Consider the following 19,819-nt stretch of genomic DNA (forward strand, 5'->3'; position numbering starts at 1 on the left):
CCCAAGAATGAAGCCAGAGTCTCCTGCATTGCTGGCGGATTGTTTACCAGCTGAGCTACCAAGGATGCCTTTCCTTCTCCTGCTGCTGCTGTTGCTAAGTCGCTTCAGTCATATCCGACTCCTACATACTATTAAAAAATGCAGTTTCCTGGGACACACCCTAGCGTTAAGGTTAGATTCCTGAAATCGCGATTTTTATTTATTTGCCGCTACACACCTCTTGTGAGGTCTTAGGTCCCCCACCGGGTATGGAAACCTGCACCACCCCAACCCCCACCCCAACGGTGCTCCGCTTGCTCCGCTTCCCCAAGTGGAAGGATTTGCTTCTTCTGAGTCATGATAGATTTCAACCTTGTTTCCTTTTCCTCCCCTTGATTTTAACACAGCTTCACTTTCCATTTCTTCTGTTTCATAAAGGCAATCACTCAGAAACTGAGAGAAAGCATCAGCTGACACATTCTCCCCACCCCATGTCCCTTTTAATAGCTCCTTCAGTCTTTGCTTGAGGCAGACTCGGAAGAGTTCTGAAGAGCAAACCAGCTTGGACCCCAGCTATTCAGAACAGCAGAGAGCAGATCGCCATAATGAGGTGAGTTAAGGTGCAGGCAGCCTTAATCTTGAATGCAAATTGTAAGCCGAGCTTCTCGAGTGCAGGCAAGTTCCGGAGTTTGTCCTGTGCTTGTGGACTAAAGTTCCTGTATCAGTATGGGCACATTTTATTTCTGTGACTTTTTCTGGTGTGTGCACTCACACTCTCTAAGCTTCACGGGGAGGAGCTGGGAGCAGGGAGCTGGATGAGAGGGAGGTTTGACAGGAGTGATTAAATCCAATCAGGCACTAAGTTTGCAAATTCAAATTTAGATCTAAACAAATTACTCTTTGGGGGCTTTTCTGTTGTTTCCTTTAAAAGAACTAAGAGGCTTTCTTTTTGTCATTCTAAAAGGAAGCATTTCTTTTCAGCAGATGTTATTAAAGATGGAGTTGGTAGTATAAAGCCAAGTCGTGTTGGGAATTCTGCCCTGAAAATTTGATCACTTCAAGATGGGAAGTGGAAAAAACAATCCTTACAAATGGACATTTTTTTCCATTTCTTATACAAAACAAACCCGAAGCTTAGAGTTTATTTTTATTGCTGTAATGAAAGCTTGTGAGCAACAGAAAATAATTTTTCTTCAAAACTTAAGGATGTAATTGCCTTCCTATGTGTGTGTGCTTAGTTAACTCAGTTGTGTCCAACTCTTTGTGACCCCATGGACTGTAGGCCGCCAGGCTCCTCTGTCCATGGGGATTCTCCAGGCAAGAATACTAAAGTGGGTTGCCATGTCCTCCTCCAGGGCCTCTTCCCAACTCAGGGATCAAACCCAGGTATCCCAGTTTCTTTCCTAGTACTGATCTAATTTCTAATGAATGAAAGCAGAGCAATTATTGCCTGGGGATGGTGGAGGGTGGGATTGGGCTTGACTAGCAGGGCACACCAGGGATGATACAAATAGTCTACAAGAAGGTAGTGGTGGTGGTTACATGGGTATATCCATTTGTCAGAATTCATCAAACTATAAGTGGGTACTTTTTAGTAAAGTATAATCGTGGTAAACTTGATTTTAAAAGATGTCCATAGATCTGCTTGAGTTCTACCATCAGATAGAGCCTCAGGAAAGATACAGCCAAAAAAAAGGAAAACTTTCCCATCAAACAACAATGGGAAGGAATTGAGAAGCTGACTGACTGGGGAGGGGCATTCTAGTGATCTTTTAGCGAGTGAGTACAAGGAGCCCCAAGGGCTCCCAGATGCTCTGCAGGCTTGTATCTGGGGATGGGTGGTTAGAGGAATTTACCGTCAAATGCCTCAGATCAGCTTTCCTATATAATGCGCTCCCGGTTAAGAATATGTTAACTGTGTCTGCATAAGTGAGTTGACCAGAAAAACCTAGCCCTGCCCAGTGTCTTGGTATCCCGTCTGCCTGAGAAGTTTGGTAGTGACCTTTGCTTGGGTATGTCCAAAGCCACTGGCCCAAGGAAGTCTGAGAGAGGCTCTCTGGACTATGGTGGACTGAAGCCCACATCAAGGTGCCTGTTCCCAGTTGTTTAATCGCTCAGACATGTCCAACTCTTTTGCGACCCATGGACTGTAGACTATAGCCTATCAGACTCCTCTGTCCGTGGAATTTTCCCAGGCAAGAATACTGGAGTGGGTTGCCATTTTCTTCTCCAGGGGATCTTCCCGACCCAAGGATGGAACCGGAGTCTCTTGCTTGGCAGGTGGGTTCTTTACCACTGAGCCACCAGGGAAGCCCTGTTCCCAGAGGCTGTGCTAAAAATTACCAAACAGGGAAGCCCCCTGGGGAAACACCTCACACCTGCGGGCTGAGTGATGAGTGCCTTCCTCTGCCCAATCCACTGTGGAACTCTGTTGGCCCCCTTGCACACTCAGAATTCACTTAAAATGATAACACTGATACGCCAGTGACCATGGCAGTAACAGTTTTCATGTGATCAGTAGTTGCTAAGAGGTCTACATGCCTTGTATCATCCTACCAATAGCCCCAGGAAAGCAACCCTATTATTTTTAACTAGGCTCATTTTGTAGATGAGAAAAATGGGTCTCAGAGGGCAAATTACTTGGCCAAGAGGTCACATAAAAAGTAGGTGTCAGAGCATGGTCATTATCCAGGAGCCACACTCCAGTGCCAAGCATCTTCTGGCTCTGGTCAGTAGCGCAAATGTCTCCCTTATGCTTGTGTTAGAGAGGAGGGGCAGGGACTGGACGGTCTAGGCCCTTGGAGTCCCTAGCTGGAGAGGGAGGACTATTCCTTAGAGTGCTCAGAACCATGCCTTAGATAAGGGTAAAAGCGTACCCCTAGGGCACGGTCTCCTATCATTTGGTTGTTAAGAAAAAAAAAGGTAATTTAGAAGATATCTTCTAAAATGGCCTGGAATAACTTATAATTTTGCTGATTCGGTGTTTGCTAATAGATTAAATATGTATTTCATAATTTGATCATAAATCTACCTTACCAGTTCATGCATTTTCATTTCTGTGGCTCTTTCTGATCTACAGAGTCAGGTGCTGAGGACGTCCTCCCAGCAGAGCCAGCATCTGGTAGCTGGGCAGGGATGGGAGCTGAGGAAATGAGGCTAAGTGATGTGATTCAAGAACTTTCCCAGAGGCTGGTCAAAGAGAAGACTGAAATCCAGGATTTCTGGGGTTATTTTCCTCTCTTCCAGATTGTCTGCCTCACTGATACATTACATGATCTCTCATAAGTAAATGGAAAACTTTTCAAAATACCTCCAGGGACTTGCCTGGTGGTCCAGTGGGTAAGACTCCACACTTCCACTGCAGGGAGCATGGGTGTGATCTCCTGGTCAAGGAACTAAGATCCCACTGGCTACACAGCCAAAAACACCAAACCAAAACAAAATAAAGGAGCTCCAGGACTATGCTCCTCAAAATGTGATACAGGGGCTCCTACAACAGAATTTCCAGGATGCCTGTTAAAATGCAGACTTGCTGAGCCCAGGTCCACCTCCAGGCTGCATCTGAGTCTCTGGGAAGAGAGCCTGTAATATGCACAGCACCCACAATGCCTTCTTTCAAACTCACAAGCAGTTACAGGAGCTGTGTAGAAGGGTACTCCCAGCGGGGAACTGAGTTCAGCTCTGCACGTTCAGTTTCAGTTTTCAGTTTCTCCTCAGCAGGAATCTCACTAGCACTGCCTCAGTTTTTTCCTTTTCTGTTTTTTAAAAGCACAGACCTAGCAGCTAGCATCCTGAGTGGGAACCTGCTCTGCATTTGCTTGTGATCCACAAGCAGAAAATAAAACCTGCCTGAACCCCAGCTTTTCAGAATGGCAGGCAAACAGCCATCATGAGGTAAATATTCTCTGCTTCTCTGATAGGAAGTTGAGAATCTCGTCCAAATCTTGTTCGTGAGTGTGATGTCCTTAAGTATGCTGATCCAGTGTTTGCTAATAGATTACAGATGCATTGCACTCATTCGATCGTAAATCTGTTATTGACTCACGCACTTTTATTTCTGTGGCTTGTCTTGTGCAGAGTCAGGCACTAAAAACTTCCTCCCAGCAGAGCTAGCAGCCGGTGGCTGGAAGGAATGGAGGCTGTTAAGACAGTCTAGGAAGGCGTGCTAAGATCCCTTTAGCAGCAAAATCTGGTCCGTGGGAGCTGGGGCCTGGAAGAAAGTTGCTAGGGGGATCCTGTTCTTCTTTTGTTTCTTATATTTGAAAGGACTAAATCAGAGGTTTGTGTGTTTTGTTGTGGCTATCCCGGTCATTTTTAAAGCATTTCCTTCTCAGCAAATGTGCTAAGGATTAGTTCACTGCTGTAAAACTTCATGATGAGACTGTTTTTGCCTTGAAATCTGCCTTTTAAGGACTGGAGAATATGTCTCTCTGAACGGTCTTCTTACTGACCTGCTAGACAGGGAGTAAGTGTCTCAGAGACATGACTTAGCGACTAAAAAACAACAACAACTATATACATATATATATATATCTGTGTGTGTGTATATACATATATATATAGAGAGAGAGAAAGTATTTAAAGCAACTTGCAGAAATACATGAGCTAAATTAGTAACTGAGGATACTTTGGCAAATGGAGTATTAGTTTTTGAAAAGACAGCAGTATTTTTTTTTTATTAAATCAGAATTATCTTCAAATATTTTATTTTGATCTACTCAAATATGTTAACATCTTCATAAACATCAATTACATATGACACATGTAAACATATCAACTAACATACAGTTAATAGGTAATAAAAATACAAAAGGTTTTGGGGGGAACTGAGTATTTCACGTACCTAAACTATATAGAAGTGACCAGAATGTCTAAGATAATTCTTTTTAAAAATGTTTATAATTGATATATAAAACTGTAAGATACTGAAAGTGCACACTGTAGTGATTTGATATATGCGTACATTGTGAAGGGATTCCTCCATTTAGTTAATTAACATATCCATCACCTCATATATTTTTTGGAGGGTGAGACCATTTAAATTCTACTCTTAGCAGATTTCAATTATACAACAGTGTTATCAAGTGGGCTCGCCATGTTTCACATTAGCTCCTCCAACCATATTCATCTTATAACTGAAAGTTTGTGTTCTTTCACAAACCTCTCCTTATTTCCCCCTATTTCTTTTGTACATTTATCATAAATTTTTGCTTTGTGGTTACCGTGAGGCTTTTTACAAAACATAATAGTCTATTTTAAGCTGATAACAAGTTCAAACACATACTAAAACTCTACCTTTTTAACTCTCTCCTCCTCCCATAGTTTATATTTTTGTTGGCACAATTTGTATATTTTTACCTAGTGTGTACATTAACAAATTACTGTAGTTATAGTTATTTTAAAAACTTTTTCCTTTTAATCACTAGATTCACAAATGATTCACCCACTGAGGCAACAGTATTTTAACGCTAACCCCTGGATACTGGCTCTGGGTTTCATGTTTCTTCTTATCCAGATCTCAGGACTCCCAACCCAGTATACTCTGCTCTAAATCATACTTCCAGGGGAGATCAGGTATCAAATATCTAAGCAAACTGGCAACCTAGGGTGGAAGGCTTAGGGAAATCAACAGACCTGATTTCTAACATTCAATAGGTTTTGTGATCATGAAGCCACATACATAGCTGGCTATCCTCCTGAATAAACTGTTCAGCGTTACCACACATTTCTTAACATGGCCAGCTTTAGCATTGGTGAACTGGTGGTATGGATGCAATGTCCCCAGGAGTTCCATACTCCAGGCTCTCTCACAGGTTTAGGAATGTTGGGTGAGCTTTTCTGCTTGCCCTACTTTCTTGAGCAATTGAGATCTTCTGAAGTTTATGAGAAGATTGGAATATGTTTCATCTTGGAAGAAGAATATCAATAAGTGCTTTTAAATTTGATGTGCAAAGATCCCTCTGGTTCATTGATACATCAAAGCCTGCTGTCTGCCCCGACAATGCACCCCCACTACTACCCTTGGGGGGAAAAAAGTGTTATCAGACTGGTAAGGTGATTTCTGGTTCTGCTGAAATGAAAACATCCAAGGTCACCTGTCTTTCTGCAGACTCACTGAGAAGTTGGATGTATATTCTCTATTAATCCTTGGAGTATTCACCTGTTGTTCTCAGGCACCTAAATAACACCTACAAATCTGCAGACACATTTTATTGACCTGAAACTCATGCTTTTTTTTTCTCTAAACTTCCTAATTGGGCAGTTAGCAAAGTTAACATGTGTTGAAACATGAAATGCCTTTCATATTTGAACCCAGGTCTCCCACATTGGGCTTCTCTGGTAGCTCAGCTGGTAAAGAATCTGCCTGAAATGCAGGAACCCCCAGTTCAGTTCCTGGGTTGGGAAGATCCCCTGGAGAAGGGAAAGGCCACCCACTGCAGTATTCTGGCCTGGAGAATGCCATGACTGTGTCAGTCCATGGGGTCACAAAAAGTCAGACACAACTGAGCAACTTTCACTGTAAGGGCCAGTGCTGGGCCACGGTAAACTGCCAAATACAGTCAGTGGCTCCTCTTACAGAAAAATGTGTTTGACAATTTAAAGAGCTTTCCTTTATTCGGAGGTTACAGTCTCACTTCTTCGGTGATAATAAAAGTGCTTCTTTTCTCTCTTTTTCTCTTATTTAGATAAAATTTTAGCAAACGTAGATGGTTGGTTCCTTTTGATGAATTTTCTCCCCACGTCAGTGTTGCCAAAAAGTTGGCGGCCCTGTTTGCTTCAACAATTTTCTGAAACTGTGCCAGTCCATGAAATCCAAAATTGTGGACAGTGGTGGGTTTAATGATTCTGGAGGTTCTTTCCAATTTCATGGTGCCAAGAATCTACTGAGAAAAAAGGAAGAGTACAAAATCCATAAACTATACCCCAAGCCCCAGGAAAATATAGACATGAGAACACATTTTGAGAATTTAGGTAATTTATTTAACTAATTAAGGCAACTGATTTCCCTTGGTATCCTCCAACTACAAAACACAAATATGTCCATTTTGTTTGTCATTTTTCAAAATAAATGTATCCTCTCTGGGGATCTGGCCTATTTAGAGTGACTGCTTCAATCAAACTGAAACCAGGCCTTCATGGGTCTTTGTGTCACCGTAGGGAAGTGTGGAAAAGAACAAAACCATGTAACACAGTGGCAAACATCCCTGGGCTTTCGTTTCTTTCTTTACGTGGTTCCTAACCAGATTGTGAGCTCTGAGGGTCAGAGATTACCTTTATTTTTCTCAGCATCCTTAAACACTAGCAAAGTGACACCAAGAGGCAGCCTTGTGAAGGGTCACTGGATGGCTAAATAAACCTGACTTCATAACTGAAACAGGCAAGAGAGACCTCAGTTCCTCCAACTGTGGCGCTCTCCTCTTATCCACCTTAACCCTACTTCCTACATAGCTGCTCACACGATAGAAGGGATGGGCTTTGTGGGTTTCCTGCATAGACCATAGATGTAGAAAGGTAAATCTAGGAAGCAAGAGAAAGTACTGTCTCCTCTGTCTTGGAAAACTTAGAGGTATGTATTAGTGAGAGCTACACACACACACTGCAGGTTGCTGTCAGCCCCAATTCATGAAGGCTGGACGTAGGCAAAAGGCATTTGCTAAATGCTGTTGTTCCAGGCTCTCCCATGTGTTTGCTAGCCAAGAAGTAAACTATTTTGAGCACTGGAGTGGTGGGAATCCATTCAGCCAGGGATAAAGCTGAAGGTCCATTCTGGTTTCACTGCTGAAAAACATACAGAATAACACAGGAAAACCAGCTGAGATCAAATATGTAAGCCCATTCCTGGTACCTTCCCACTTAAGCTCTGAGGAAAGCTGATGACCGCAATGCAAGGCAAAGCTGGTAGGTGGGCAACCAAGAATTCTCCATCCCAGGAATCCATCCTACATTAAGGATGTAAAAGCTAGAAAAAGAAGGCTTTAGTGAATTTTGAGCTCAAAATTGGTTTTTCTATGTTATTCTGTATGTTTTTCAGCAGTGAAACCAAAATGGATCTTCAGCTTTATCCCTGTTCCTTGTAAGGAAAGAAGTTTTATATAACTGGACACATTTTGGTTTACCCTCATTGAGAATTTTAACCTGTTTTTGTATGACTGCTACAAGAATTTAAAAAATTTTTTATTTATTTACGGCTGTGCTGAATCCTCGCTGCTGTGGAGGCTTTTCTCTAGTTGCCGTGAGTGGGGGCTACTTTCTAGTTTGTGGTGCTCGGGCTTCTCAGAGCATTGGCTGCTCTTGTTGAGGAGCATGGGCTCTAGGGCATGTGGGCTTTAGCAGCTGTGGCTCCTGGGGTCTACAGCACAGGCTCAGCAGTTGTGCTACAGGGGCTTAGGTGCTCCACGGCTTGTGGGATCTTCCCGGATGAAGGATAGAACCCGTGTCTCCTGCATTAAGAGCCAATGCACTGAGCCACCAGGGAAGCCCAATAATTTTTAAACATATTTATTTTATCAGCTTAAAGCATGAGGGCAACAGAGAGAGAGATTTACTGTAAGGAACTGGCTCAAGTGGTTATGAAGGCTGAGACAATCCATGATCCCCTGTCTGTGAGCTGCAGACGCAGGGAAGCCAGTGGCATAAATCCAGGCTTGAGTCCAAAGACCTGAACACTGGAGGGCTGACGGTGTAAGTCACAGTCAGAAGGGAGGAGAAGACCAAAGTCCCAGCTAGTGCAGACAGGCAGAGAGACCAAAGTGACCCTTCCTGTGCCTTTTTGTTCTACTCAGGCCTCCAACAGACTGGACGATGTCCAGCCACGCTGGGGAGGGCAATCTGCTTTACTCAGCCAACTGATTCAAATGCTCTTCTCTTCTGGGAACATCCTGGCAGACACGACCAGAACTGACGTTTAACTGGATAGGCTGGACACCCCGGGGCGCAGTCGGGTTGACACACAAAATCACCTGTACTTGCATTGCAGGGCGCCACGCTGGGCAGGCGCACACCACACTGACTGTTTCCTTTCTCCACAGTGAGGACAAGAATTCTCTGGAGCAAATCCTTCCCCAGCTGAGATGCCACTTCACGTGGAATTTATTTAAGAAAGGAAGTGTCTCTCATGACCTCGAAGACAGAGTGTGTAACCAGACTGAATTTTTAAACTCTGAGTTCAAAGCTACAAAGTACAACTTGTTGGCCTACATAAAACACTTGAAGGGTCAAAACGAAGCAGCCCTGGAATGCTTGCGGCAAGCCGAAGAGTGGATCCAGCGAGAGCACACTGACCAGGCGGAGGTCAGGAGCCTGGTGACCTGGGGGAACTACGCCTGGGTCTACTATCACCTGGGAAGGTTCGCAGATGCTCAGCTTTATGCTGACAAGGTGAAACGAGTCTGCCAGAAGTTCGCAAATCCTTACAGTATTGAATGTCCTGAGCTGGACTGTGAGGAAGGGTGGACACTGGTAAAGTGCGGTGGGAAAAAAATTGAAAGGGCAAAGGTGTATTTTCAGAAGGCTCTGGAAGAGAAACCCAACAACCCAGAATTCTCCTCGGGACTGGCCATCGCGATGTACTACCTGGATGACAGGCCGGAGCAGCAGTCTTCTCTGGAAATTCTGAAGCAGGCCGTTGAGCTGAGTCCTGACAATCAGTACATCAAAGTTCTCCTGGCCCTGACGCTGCAGAAGACAAATGAACAATCTGAAGGGGAACAGCTGGTTGTAGAGGCTCTGGAAAAAGCTCCTTGTCAAACAGATGTCCTTCTCAGTGCAGCCAAATTTTACCGAGGAAAAGGTGATCTAGACAAAGCAATTGGACTGTTGCTAAGGGCACTGGAATCCATACCAAACAATCCCTACCTCTATCACCAGATAGCATGCTGCTATAGGGCAAAAGTCAAGCAAATTCAACATACAGGAGAATCTGAAGCTATCGGGAAAGGAGAGAAGATTGAAGAACTGAGGGAACATGCTAGAAACTATGTGAGTAAAGCAATTGAGAAGGGACTAAATCCTCTGCATGCATGTTCTGATGAGTTCCTGGAAAACGAAGAATGTTATCAGACAGCTTTCAGTAAGGAGCTCCCCAGCACCAAGGGACAAGAGCTCCATCAGCATGATTGCAATCCTCAGGAGGATCGTGAGATATCCGAACACACTGCAGTCCAATGTTCTTTAGATGGTTTATCCATAAGCACAGAATCAACTGAGAAAGAAAAGATGAAATTCCAGCTACAGAATATAGCTAATAACCAGCTACCACAGAATGTACCATATTCTTGGTCTCTCCAAGGCTTAATTCACAAGATGAATGGAGACCTGCTTCAGGCGGCTGAATGCTATGAGAAGGCTCTGGATCACCTCCTAAAGAACAGCCCTTCGGGCATAGGCAGCATTTTCCTGCCAGCAACTGAGCGTGAAGAAGGCAGTGAGGAAATGGAGCAGGATGCAGACAGCTCTATACTCAGAGAGCTTCCCGACCCCTGAGCTGAGACAGAGAGGAAGAAAAGGAACAGAGAGTCAGGGAGCAAGCCTGGTATTGTAGGGGAGAAGGCTGGGAAAGCAGATCCCCAGTCTGAGCTTACTGAGCAAGATGGTCCTGCTTATCGCTTTAAGGCATATTTCTAGAGAGTGGCTTGCTCACGACTGTTTTCCCTGTCCATACCAGCTACACACAGTTCTTTGGTCTGCAGGTCTTAAACTGCCAGCAGAAACAGTGCTTCAGGCCTGCATGAGGCATTCCGTTCTCCAGACAGCCCTGTGTCTGCCCCTCTTGCCAGGGTCATAACTGGTGACTATCAGCAGAATCTCATGTCCTTCATCCCATTATTATCCAGGCTTCTGGGCCCCCTGGAAGACTAGCTTTTGACCAAAAGACTAGCTTTTGTCTTGCTTTTGGCTTCAGCTATATATTATTTTTGTTAGTGAAAGTACAATAAATATATATTCTTGATTTGTTGTTGTTATTTAGTTGCTATGTCCAACTCTTTTGTGAGCCCATGGACTGCAGCCCCATCAGGTTCCTCAGTTCATGGGATTTCCCAGGCAAGAGTACTGGAGTGGGTTGCCATTTCCTCCTCCAGGGGAATCTTTCCAACCCAGGGATAGAACCCATGTCTCCTGCATTGCAGGTGGATTCTTTACCACTGAGTCACCTAAGAAACCCATATTCTTGATAGTAACACTATAATAAATTTTTGTGATAGATTTAATCATATGGTGTGTGTGTGTGTGTGTGTGACTAAGAGTGACATCAATTCTCAAACTTTCTCTTGCAATGGATGGTAAGTAATCGCTACAGGCATACTAGACTATTCTCAACACACCCATTTTATCTTCTCCTTGGCACTAATACCCTCACCCTGTAGCCAGTCCATCTGTGGCTCTGGGAACTGTGACTCTCATTCTAGCCCAGGGGCCTCAGCTGAGCCCAGGGCCCAGTTAACATCTGCTGCTGTTGACCAAGGTGCACCAGAGTGTAAAGGGTACCAAGACTAGGCTGGCCAAAGATATTTAACCTCCAGGGTGAATAAAAACATCCAAGTATTCTCCTCTCAGCTGGGAAATCCACAAGGGTTGTTTGCTTTGTGCAACCAAGTGATGGACCAAGAGCCCTATCAACCTCCGCTCAACCCACTAAAAGGCTGGTGCTCATAAACTTTTCCAGTGATATCCTCTGACTGACTGTGTGCAGAGGAAAATTGTTAAATTAATATACCAGATCCCAGAGAAGACAGAAGAACTGGCATTCCCACTTGGACTGTGAGTAGAAAGCCAGAAAGTTGGATCTTTGTCATGCAGCAGAGTAATCCTGAAAAGCTATTTAGTCAGCTACACTGGCTGTGGGAGCAGCAGACTTCAGCGAGGGTGCCCCCCACCCCTGAGTTATCTGCTGGCTCCAGCAAGGCTGGGGAGCCATTAGGTGTCCAACAGTGAACTCTTGACTCCAGGCCAGCCTTGACCTTGAGCAGCACTGTCTCGTGTGACCAGTTCCAGAGGGGACACTGGGCCCCTATGAGGGATATGACCATGGAGACTAACACTGAAAGCCTGATTGAGGTAGAAGAGTGATTTGGGATGAAGGCAGGGCCTGGCTATTTCTTGCCCTGAAAGACAGCTAGAGCTCTGGGGTAGGTGAATAATTACCTATCTTTATGCCAACACATATACTCAAGGACACAAAGAGTTTGGATACTCAGGGGAAATTGGAGGCTTTCTGCACGGCTACTCTAACAGGGGTACCTAGTCCCATCCTCAGACTATATAGGTAGCTGACTCACAGAAGGATCATGAACACTGCCCAATGCAGTCCCTCTGCACTCTGAAGGAGTCTCATTCACTCTCCAGACGGTGCTGAAGCTTCCCAGAAAACGCAGCTGACTGGTCCTGACCTACAAACTGGGCTGTGATTTATTTTTCGCCTGGATAATGTTATTGAAAAGATGCCTGCAAGGCAACAATCTACCTTTGTCCAAGAACACATCCCCAACCCGCATTCCCTGGTGTGTGACTCTGATCTCACAGATCTTTGCCTCTGGAGACGCAGAAGGAGTCACATGAACTGCCGGTATTCACTGTCATCTGCTCCTTCTTACTACCTGGGGCTATACTCAGTGTTACCAAAGTAGTACCCAGTGGGGACTTCCAGATCAATTCCATTTTACCTCCACCCTGACTGTCACAAATATCTGTATGGCAGGTTTGACTTGCTATCACGTAGCATGTCCCAGGAGCTTCTAAGATTGTCCACAAAAAGACAGTTGGAGGAGTGGGGTAAATCTCCACACAGGCAATCGCGGACCTCTCCCCTTAAGTGTGTCAGACCAAGGAGGCAGGGACTCCATCTCCTTTGCTCACAACTGTGTGCGCATCCCCCAAAATAATGCCTAGAATGAATTAGGCCCTTAAGAATTTTTGATGAATGAAGGAACGTGTGTGCATGCTCAGGTGGTTCAGTTATGTCCGACTCTTTGCAACCCTGTGGACTGTAGCCGGCCAGGCTCCTCTGTCCATGGGATTTCCCGGGTAAGAATACTGGAGTGGGTTGCCATTACCTTCTCCAGGGGATCTTCCCGACCCAGGAATTGAACCTGCATCTCCTACACTGGCAGGAGGGTTCTTTACCACTGAGCCCCCAGGGAAGCCCTCTAAGCTCATTGCCGGCACCTAAAACCGGTAGGGAAGTTATGAGGCTCAAAAAGGTTTAGTAACCTAACTAAGGCCACACGGGAACAGACTGGCAAAAAATGATTAAATAAAGGAGGAACAGCGGGCGATGGCCTTGCAAATTGCCTTCTTTTCTGAAGATGTGATATAAAAGGCTTGAGAAAAAATAAAAAAAAATAAAAGGCTTGAGAGTTTACACTAATATTAATTTTTTAAAAGATGTATTTTTCTCTAAACGTTAGAGAACTGATATCTTCAATATCACCACAGTAATACCATTACCATATGCAAATGATTAATATGCACACTTCAAGACTCCCAGGTCTCCATGAATTTGACTTTAGAATGTGTTTCTATAAAGACAAGAGAGATCACTGGGGTAAGAGAATGGTCTCTGGTGTCAAGCTCCAGCATGACTGATGAAGGATGTCTTGATGTTTTCCTCCTCTCTTCCCTGGCCTACTGAATGCAACTGCACCAATTCCAAACATCTTCCTCTCTGCAAAAGAGGATATTCATGACATTTTCTGGAAAAGGGACAGTTTAACTGAAGTATATTTCTATATTAACAGCAGGCATGGCTGCCTCCCACCACCCCTTTTCTTGTCATTCCAAATCAAGCATCTAACAAGTCAAGAAAAAGGACTCAAAGGTAGCCATCTGCCAGTGAAGTGACAGTCAGATCTACTCCCTGACCCTGAGGATCTCTTTACTTGATTCAGTTTCAGAGTTTTTACAGCATCAGCACCTGGGTCCCTAAAATTGTTCCTGGCTCTCAATCATTGACTAACCTGGTCCTGACAGTTGTCCAAAAGAAAACAGTATGTCAGAAATACAATTCCTGGGTAAAAGCAAGCAAAGTTGCTTTCCTAATGACTCCTGTATTCTATATATATCCTGGACCCAGCATCCCATCTTCTCAAACCTTAAACTGATAATGGCTCAGCAAACCAGTACATCTTACTCATGGAAATGTTTTTCTTCAACTATGTTAATGAAACTATGCATTTGCTTGGAAATCTGCCCTTCTTCAGGATTCATGTCAATTGTGTTATGGCCTGAGATGACTCCCCTTGTGCCATTCTATCTCAAAATGCATGTTGTGGGAGAGGGGCCTGGTGCAACTCTCTCAGTCTTGAGGTGTTTCTCTTATCTGATTAGCAGCTTGCTAACAGGTATAAAACACCTTGCTAAAAACTAGCAAGGGGGCATTCTTTCTGTCCCTTTCTGATGTCTATGTCAAAGCTTTCTCTATCTCTTTTTATACTTTAATAAAACTCTGCTACACAAAAGCTCCGAGTGATCAAGGCTCGTCTCTGGCCCCAGATTGAATTCCTCTACTATGGAGGCCACGAATCCTGGGGTCATTCATGGCTCTCAGCCACAACCTTTCATAGGGGTGGGGAGTACACTGAAACCAGCTATTAGCTGGAGCTAATTTCTAACATCCAGGAGCAGTTAGGAATTCAACCACTGGATGATGCCTTTACAATCTTATCATAAGAAAGAGCACTGATATACTTTGCTTCCCTGTGATTGGCTTAAGGGCAGGTGAGCAGCAGAAAATATTTTGCCCTGGAAAGTGTACTGACCTAAAAAAATCATCAAAGGACACAGGAGAAGAAATGAAAGGTGTGAGGTTGGGGACTGTGATAATAAGCTCCAACAGTGCAATGAGGAGAGATGAGATCAGTCAGGGAATAGGTAGGGAACTTGCCATTAACAAAGGGGTCAGATTGGAGAGCAGGGCCTGACCCCTAGGTCCTCCCAGTTGCTCTGTGGTGCAATCACTCAAGTATCATTCAATGAATTTCATTAAGATTTTGGAAAGTGCCCTGGTGTTGGCTCTAGACCTGTTTGAGTCTCATCTCCAATCTGCAGTGCTGGGAAAAAGTATTTTGACTTCTGTGATTCTGAAATATCCCAAAATAAAACCTGAAAATAATAATTATTCCTCCCAGTGTTTCATAAAGATTAAATGGTTTCTTTACAAGTATTAAGGTAGACCAGATATACAAAGAATAAAGCCTATATAACACAATAAAAAGATCTGAGTAGTATGTAAAACGTATCTTTATAAATGCCTAGCTGCTCTGGGAAGGGACTAGAGAATTCCAGGAAGTCCAGAAATAACAAGAAAGAGAATGCACATGAATAAGAACTCACTAGCTCCGGTGATACACATCTCTTACTGTGGTTGAAGCCATTAGTTTTAACAGACCGTTATCAAGGAAATGACAAAGCCTGGGACCCACACATGGGAGGTTACATCATAGAGCCTATGTTAAACCTGGGTCCACGCAGAGGATGAATTAGAAAAACTAACACCTCACAGACCTGGATGTTGGGGAGACACCTGCTTTTTCTACTTTTGACCCTAGGTGGAGAAGAAAAAAAGTCTTTCCTCCGTAAGTGAAGGGAGTTGACTCCATGCTAAACACAAGCACCATACCCCAGACTGGGGACATCTGGGCTGGAACTCAAAATGGGGAAGTGGTGAGGGGGAGTGTTATGGAGGAACTTATCAGAGCCTTACTCAGCAGCCAGGCTCAAGAAATGACTACATCTGTTTTTTTTTCCCCTTTTTCTTTTCCCCTGGGAACTGATTTAACCTTTTCTTCCTCCTAAATAGCAATACAGACTTTTACTACTTTTGGTCAACCCAAACTCAACTTTAGGAATGTTTCAGCACTTTTTCCTCCCACTTACAGGAGGGAATTAAAGCCTAAGGAAGCGCCCTGCCAGCGTCTTTTTCCCCTCACTCCAGCCAGCTGGGCCTAAAGAAGCCAGAGAATCCACAAGCCAACTCTGTTGGGGCTGGATTTATCATTTTCAAATTCCACAGGTAACTGTTATCTCTTACCAACAGACAGGAGGTCAGCTACAATTTTAGGCAATTAGAGGGAGGTTAAGAGCTTTTCCTATACCTACTGACTCTCAATTGTCTTTAGCTCAAAAGTAATCCATATGCCGAAGAAGCATATTTTAGGGTGGCACATTTTGGTATCCTTCAATAACACTGTAATAGAAGATCAATAAATTTGCAGGAAAAAAATAAAATAAAATAAATTTGCAGAAAAACAATGAGACAAAGGAAAAGGGTTTTATGTTCTTAGGGGCAGTCAACTGTGGGCAGGTAAATATAGGGGAAAACTAATGGAAGACAGGGCTTCCCAGGTGGTACAGTGGCAGAGAATCCACATGCCAATGTAGGAGACACCAGAGATGGGGGTTCAATCCCTAGATTGGGAAGAAGCCCTAAAGCAGAAAACAGCAGCCTGCTCTAGTATTCTTGCCTGTGAAATCCCACAGACAAAGAAGCCTGGCGGGCTACAGTCTGTAGGGTCACCAAGAATCGGCCACAAATGGACGACTGAGCACACACGCAGTGGAAGAAGATAAGGGTTACTCTAGCAGGGTCTGTCTGCATAGACTCTCTGAATGCCATCTAATCTCTGGTAATAAGGTTGCAACCTTTTTCTCGGTACAGGAAATAGGAAGGCAAAGAGCTTTTCTTGTGTTTGCTGCCTTTTAACTGATTTCAGCTCCAAATAATCTTTATGCTTGACTGACATATTTTGGGGTAGGACACTCTGACCCTCTTCAACAACAAAAGGATACAAAGCAAAATCAGCAAGAGAAAGGCACGTGAAGAAAACCAAGTACGATTTTCCAAGAATCTTGTCCCAGTTGGAGTCACACAAGATGTGCTTAATTCCTGCTGCATCAAATTATGACAACACATGTAAAGTTCTTGTCTACCAGAAAAGCTCACCAGAGACCTAGCACCTAAGGCTTCTCAAGGAGGTTGGCCACATAGGCCCCATCTATCCAGTATGTAGCCAAATTCCAGACTCTCAGGAGGATAGCATGAAGTTGCCATAAACCATAGTGTTTGTACAGTTTAGGCACAGTGAAAGCTGTTTGTATCAGAAAACAGTGTTCCCAGAAACCAACTATCAGGTAGGCTTTTCTAAAAACAGTCTCAAGCCTGTTAACTCTTTTCTGCACAGACGTGTATCTCCAAGGAGATAGTGGAGTTGAAGTACTTAGATCATAATTTCAAATTCCCCAGGGAAGGGGCAGCCAGATGATCAAGACCTACTCAGAGCTTATTAGAAATCTACATGAATGTGGAGTAGTTGGACAGACAACAACTAAGATGCCATCACTAACACAAGCCTAGTTCCCAGCTCAAGCCCCAGCATGAACAAGTCTCTCTCCTTTTCATCACATACATTAGGAATTGGGCCCCACAGCAGAAGGGGAGCAGCTCACCATCACTTGCATTACCGGCTGAACCATCCTGCCCCCTCTATCCATGGAAAACTTTTCTTCCACTGGTCTCTGGTGCCAAAAGATTGAGGGCCACTGAAATGCATTATAAATTTTGTGACAGAATGGTATTTGGGGATCTGGGAAATTTTTCTGTAATCATTCTCCAAAAGTCAACATATTCAGTAACTACAGATTATATATACAGTTTAAATGCAGAGAAAACATATATGATTAAAAATGAAAATATTAATTGATTTAATAAAAATGGCATTTTTTATTCAAAGCATAGAATGGGTGCTTTAATTATGTTTAAGTTTTTTATGAGAAATGGAGTATTTCCTGCCATATCAGTAAACAAGTTATGTCACAGTCATCAGTGATACCTGCCCTCAAAATGTAAACTTCTGAGCCCTAGGCACAATCAGGAAGGAGAACAATACCTGCCCAATATGGCAGCCATCAGGCTGCAGCCACTCCCTATGGTGAGCACTGAGGAACTCAGGCTGTAAAAAGAAAACACAGGAAACTGGCCCCAGATAGCTGAGATGCTTATGAAAGGAGTAATTTCAGTGAGCCCAGACTCCTGCATCTTCCCATACATACAAAAGCACTAAATTCCTTAACTTGAGCTATCTGAAAGTGAAAGTGTTAGTCACTCAGTTGTGTCTGACTCTTTGTGACCCCATGGACTGTAACCCACCAGGCTCCTCTGACCATGGAATTCTCCAGGCAAAAATACTGGAGTGGGTTGCCATTTCCTTCTCCAGGGGATCTTCCCCACCCAGGGATTAAACCTGGGTCTTGCACACTGCAGGGAGACTCTTTATCAACTGAGTCACCAGGGAGCCTGATCTAGCTGGTTTTCCTTAATTAACAATAATCTTTGGATGTTCAGACTACTTGCCCCTTTGTTGCAAATGTCTATATAACCGGACTCCCCACCCCTGCCTCCCTGAGCAGTACTCTCAGGGTTACTTGAGATGCTGTCTCCCAGTCTTGACATCCTAAAAATTCCTACCGAATAAAACATAACTGTCAACTTTTAGGTTGTGATTATCTTTTAAGTTGACACTGAAGACAAAGAGTTTAGAATCATATGTGTGATCTTTAATAAGAGAAGAGGCTCATGAGTCTGGCAGGAACTCTTGTATGTTATCCAACAGGTTAAGCCAACAGGTTAAGGGGCTGAGGCTTAGCCAGTTTTCTCAAGCAGAGATGAGGATCAGTGGGTCATTAGGCAACTGAAACTTTTCTAATGAACGAGGGAATTTTAGCTCTTCTTGAGTAAGAAACACTAGGAAATAAGAAAAAAAGCACATGAAGACAGGTTCATATTTGTAGGAGAACACAGGCACTGCTGTATATGCACCGTCTCTTCCTAAAGAAGAGGACAGAGGTATTGTCCATTCTCTTGATGGGGGCAAAAAAGGCCAAAGACAATGAAGTTTCCAAAGCAAGGCCTTTCAGAGTCAGGGCTACAAATATGGTTCCAGGTTATATTTTCAGGAATTGTAAGCTCTAAAGGATCATGAAATTTCCCCTAATAACCTCTTTTGTTACAGTGATAGGAAACTGAGGCCCAGAGGATAAGAGTAAGTGGGTCACCAAATAGCCTATTTGCACAGGCCACCTAGCTCTAGGCCCAGTCCTCATTCCACAGTGCTGCATATTCTAAGTTCCAGTGCTGCTCTGATAGGCCACTTTTATCCCACAGAGAGGTAGTATGAAAAAGCTGCAACTCACAACTTCCCTCTCAGAGAGTTTAAAGTTTCGGTTTAATTTCCTTCAAATTGGCATCTCCCTGCCATATTTGTTTCCTTTTTTGCTTACAATATTCCTGCAGTTGTTATAGGTCTTTTCCCCCATCAGATCAATCAAATCTGACACCAACTCTACATCTCTCAGATTCTCTGAATACCAACTGGCTGTCCAACAATTCTACTCTGTTCTAATGCTAACTACCTGGAGTTAGCATGAGTCCCCACAAGTCTAGGGTGTAATCCAATTAGATTGTCCTCTCTTTAGTTACCACTTACAAGTAGTCGGTCCCCAAGTTATTTTTACTTCTGTCTGACTTAGCTACACATTCAGGAGTTCCCATAAACCCTTCCTCAGTTTTGATAATTCACTAGAACCACTCAAAGAACCCAGGAAAGTGTTTTACTTATGACTGCCAGTTTGTTATAAAGGATGCAGCTCAGGAAAACCCAAATGGAAAAGATGCACAGGACAATGTGCGGGTGAGAGTGGCACGGAGAGTGCACACTCTCTCCTGGTGTGCCATCTTCCCATATTGCCGAACATCTACATTACACAGGCGTGACTGATTATATGAGGTCACTTATATGTGGGATCTACAAAATAGTACAAATGAACTTATTTACAAAACCAAAACACTAAC

General features: G+C 43.7%; 2 protein-coding genes across 4 annotated transcripts in view; one reads left to right on the plus strand and one right to left on the minus strand.

Annotated features, from left to right (window-relative positions):
• The window catches only part of LIPA (lipase A, lysosomal acid type), a 129,428-nt gene that overhangs the window by 91,138 nt on the left and 18,471 nt on the right, over window positions 1–19,819 (minus strand). The gene's annotated exons all lie outside the window — the stretch shown is intronic.
• IFIT3 (interferon induced protein with tetratricopeptide repeats 3) lies at window positions 507–11,186 on the plus strand. 3 transcript variants are annotated; one of them, XM_024985567.2, is made up of 3 exons: window positions 507–589; window positions 3,754–3,873; window positions 9,009–11,186. In XM_024985567.2, the coding sequence occupies exons 2-3, from the start codon at window positions 3,869–3,871 to the stop codon at window positions 10,459–10,461; spliced, it is 1,458 nt and encodes a 485-aa protein (XP_024841335.1). In that variant the 5' UTR covers window positions 507–589; window positions 3,754–3,868; the 3' UTR covers window positions 10,462–11,186. The 3 variants fall into 3 exon arrangements, with proteins under 3 accessions (XP_024841335.1, XP_024841336.1, NP_001068882.1); XM_024985568.2 differs by lacking the exon at window positions 3,754–3,873; NM_001075414.1 differs by lacking the exon at window positions 507–589 and having other exon boundaries at window positions 3,814–3,873; window positions 9,009–10,927.

This window comes from Bos taurus, chromosome 26, assembly GCF_002263795.3.
Source record: "Bos taurus isolate L1 Dominette 01449 registration number 42190680 breed Hereford chromosome 26, ARS-UCD2.0, whole genome shotgun sequence".
Classification (NCBI taxonomy): Eukaryota; Metazoa; Chordata; class Mammalia; order Artiodactyla; family Bovidae; genus Bos; species Bos taurus.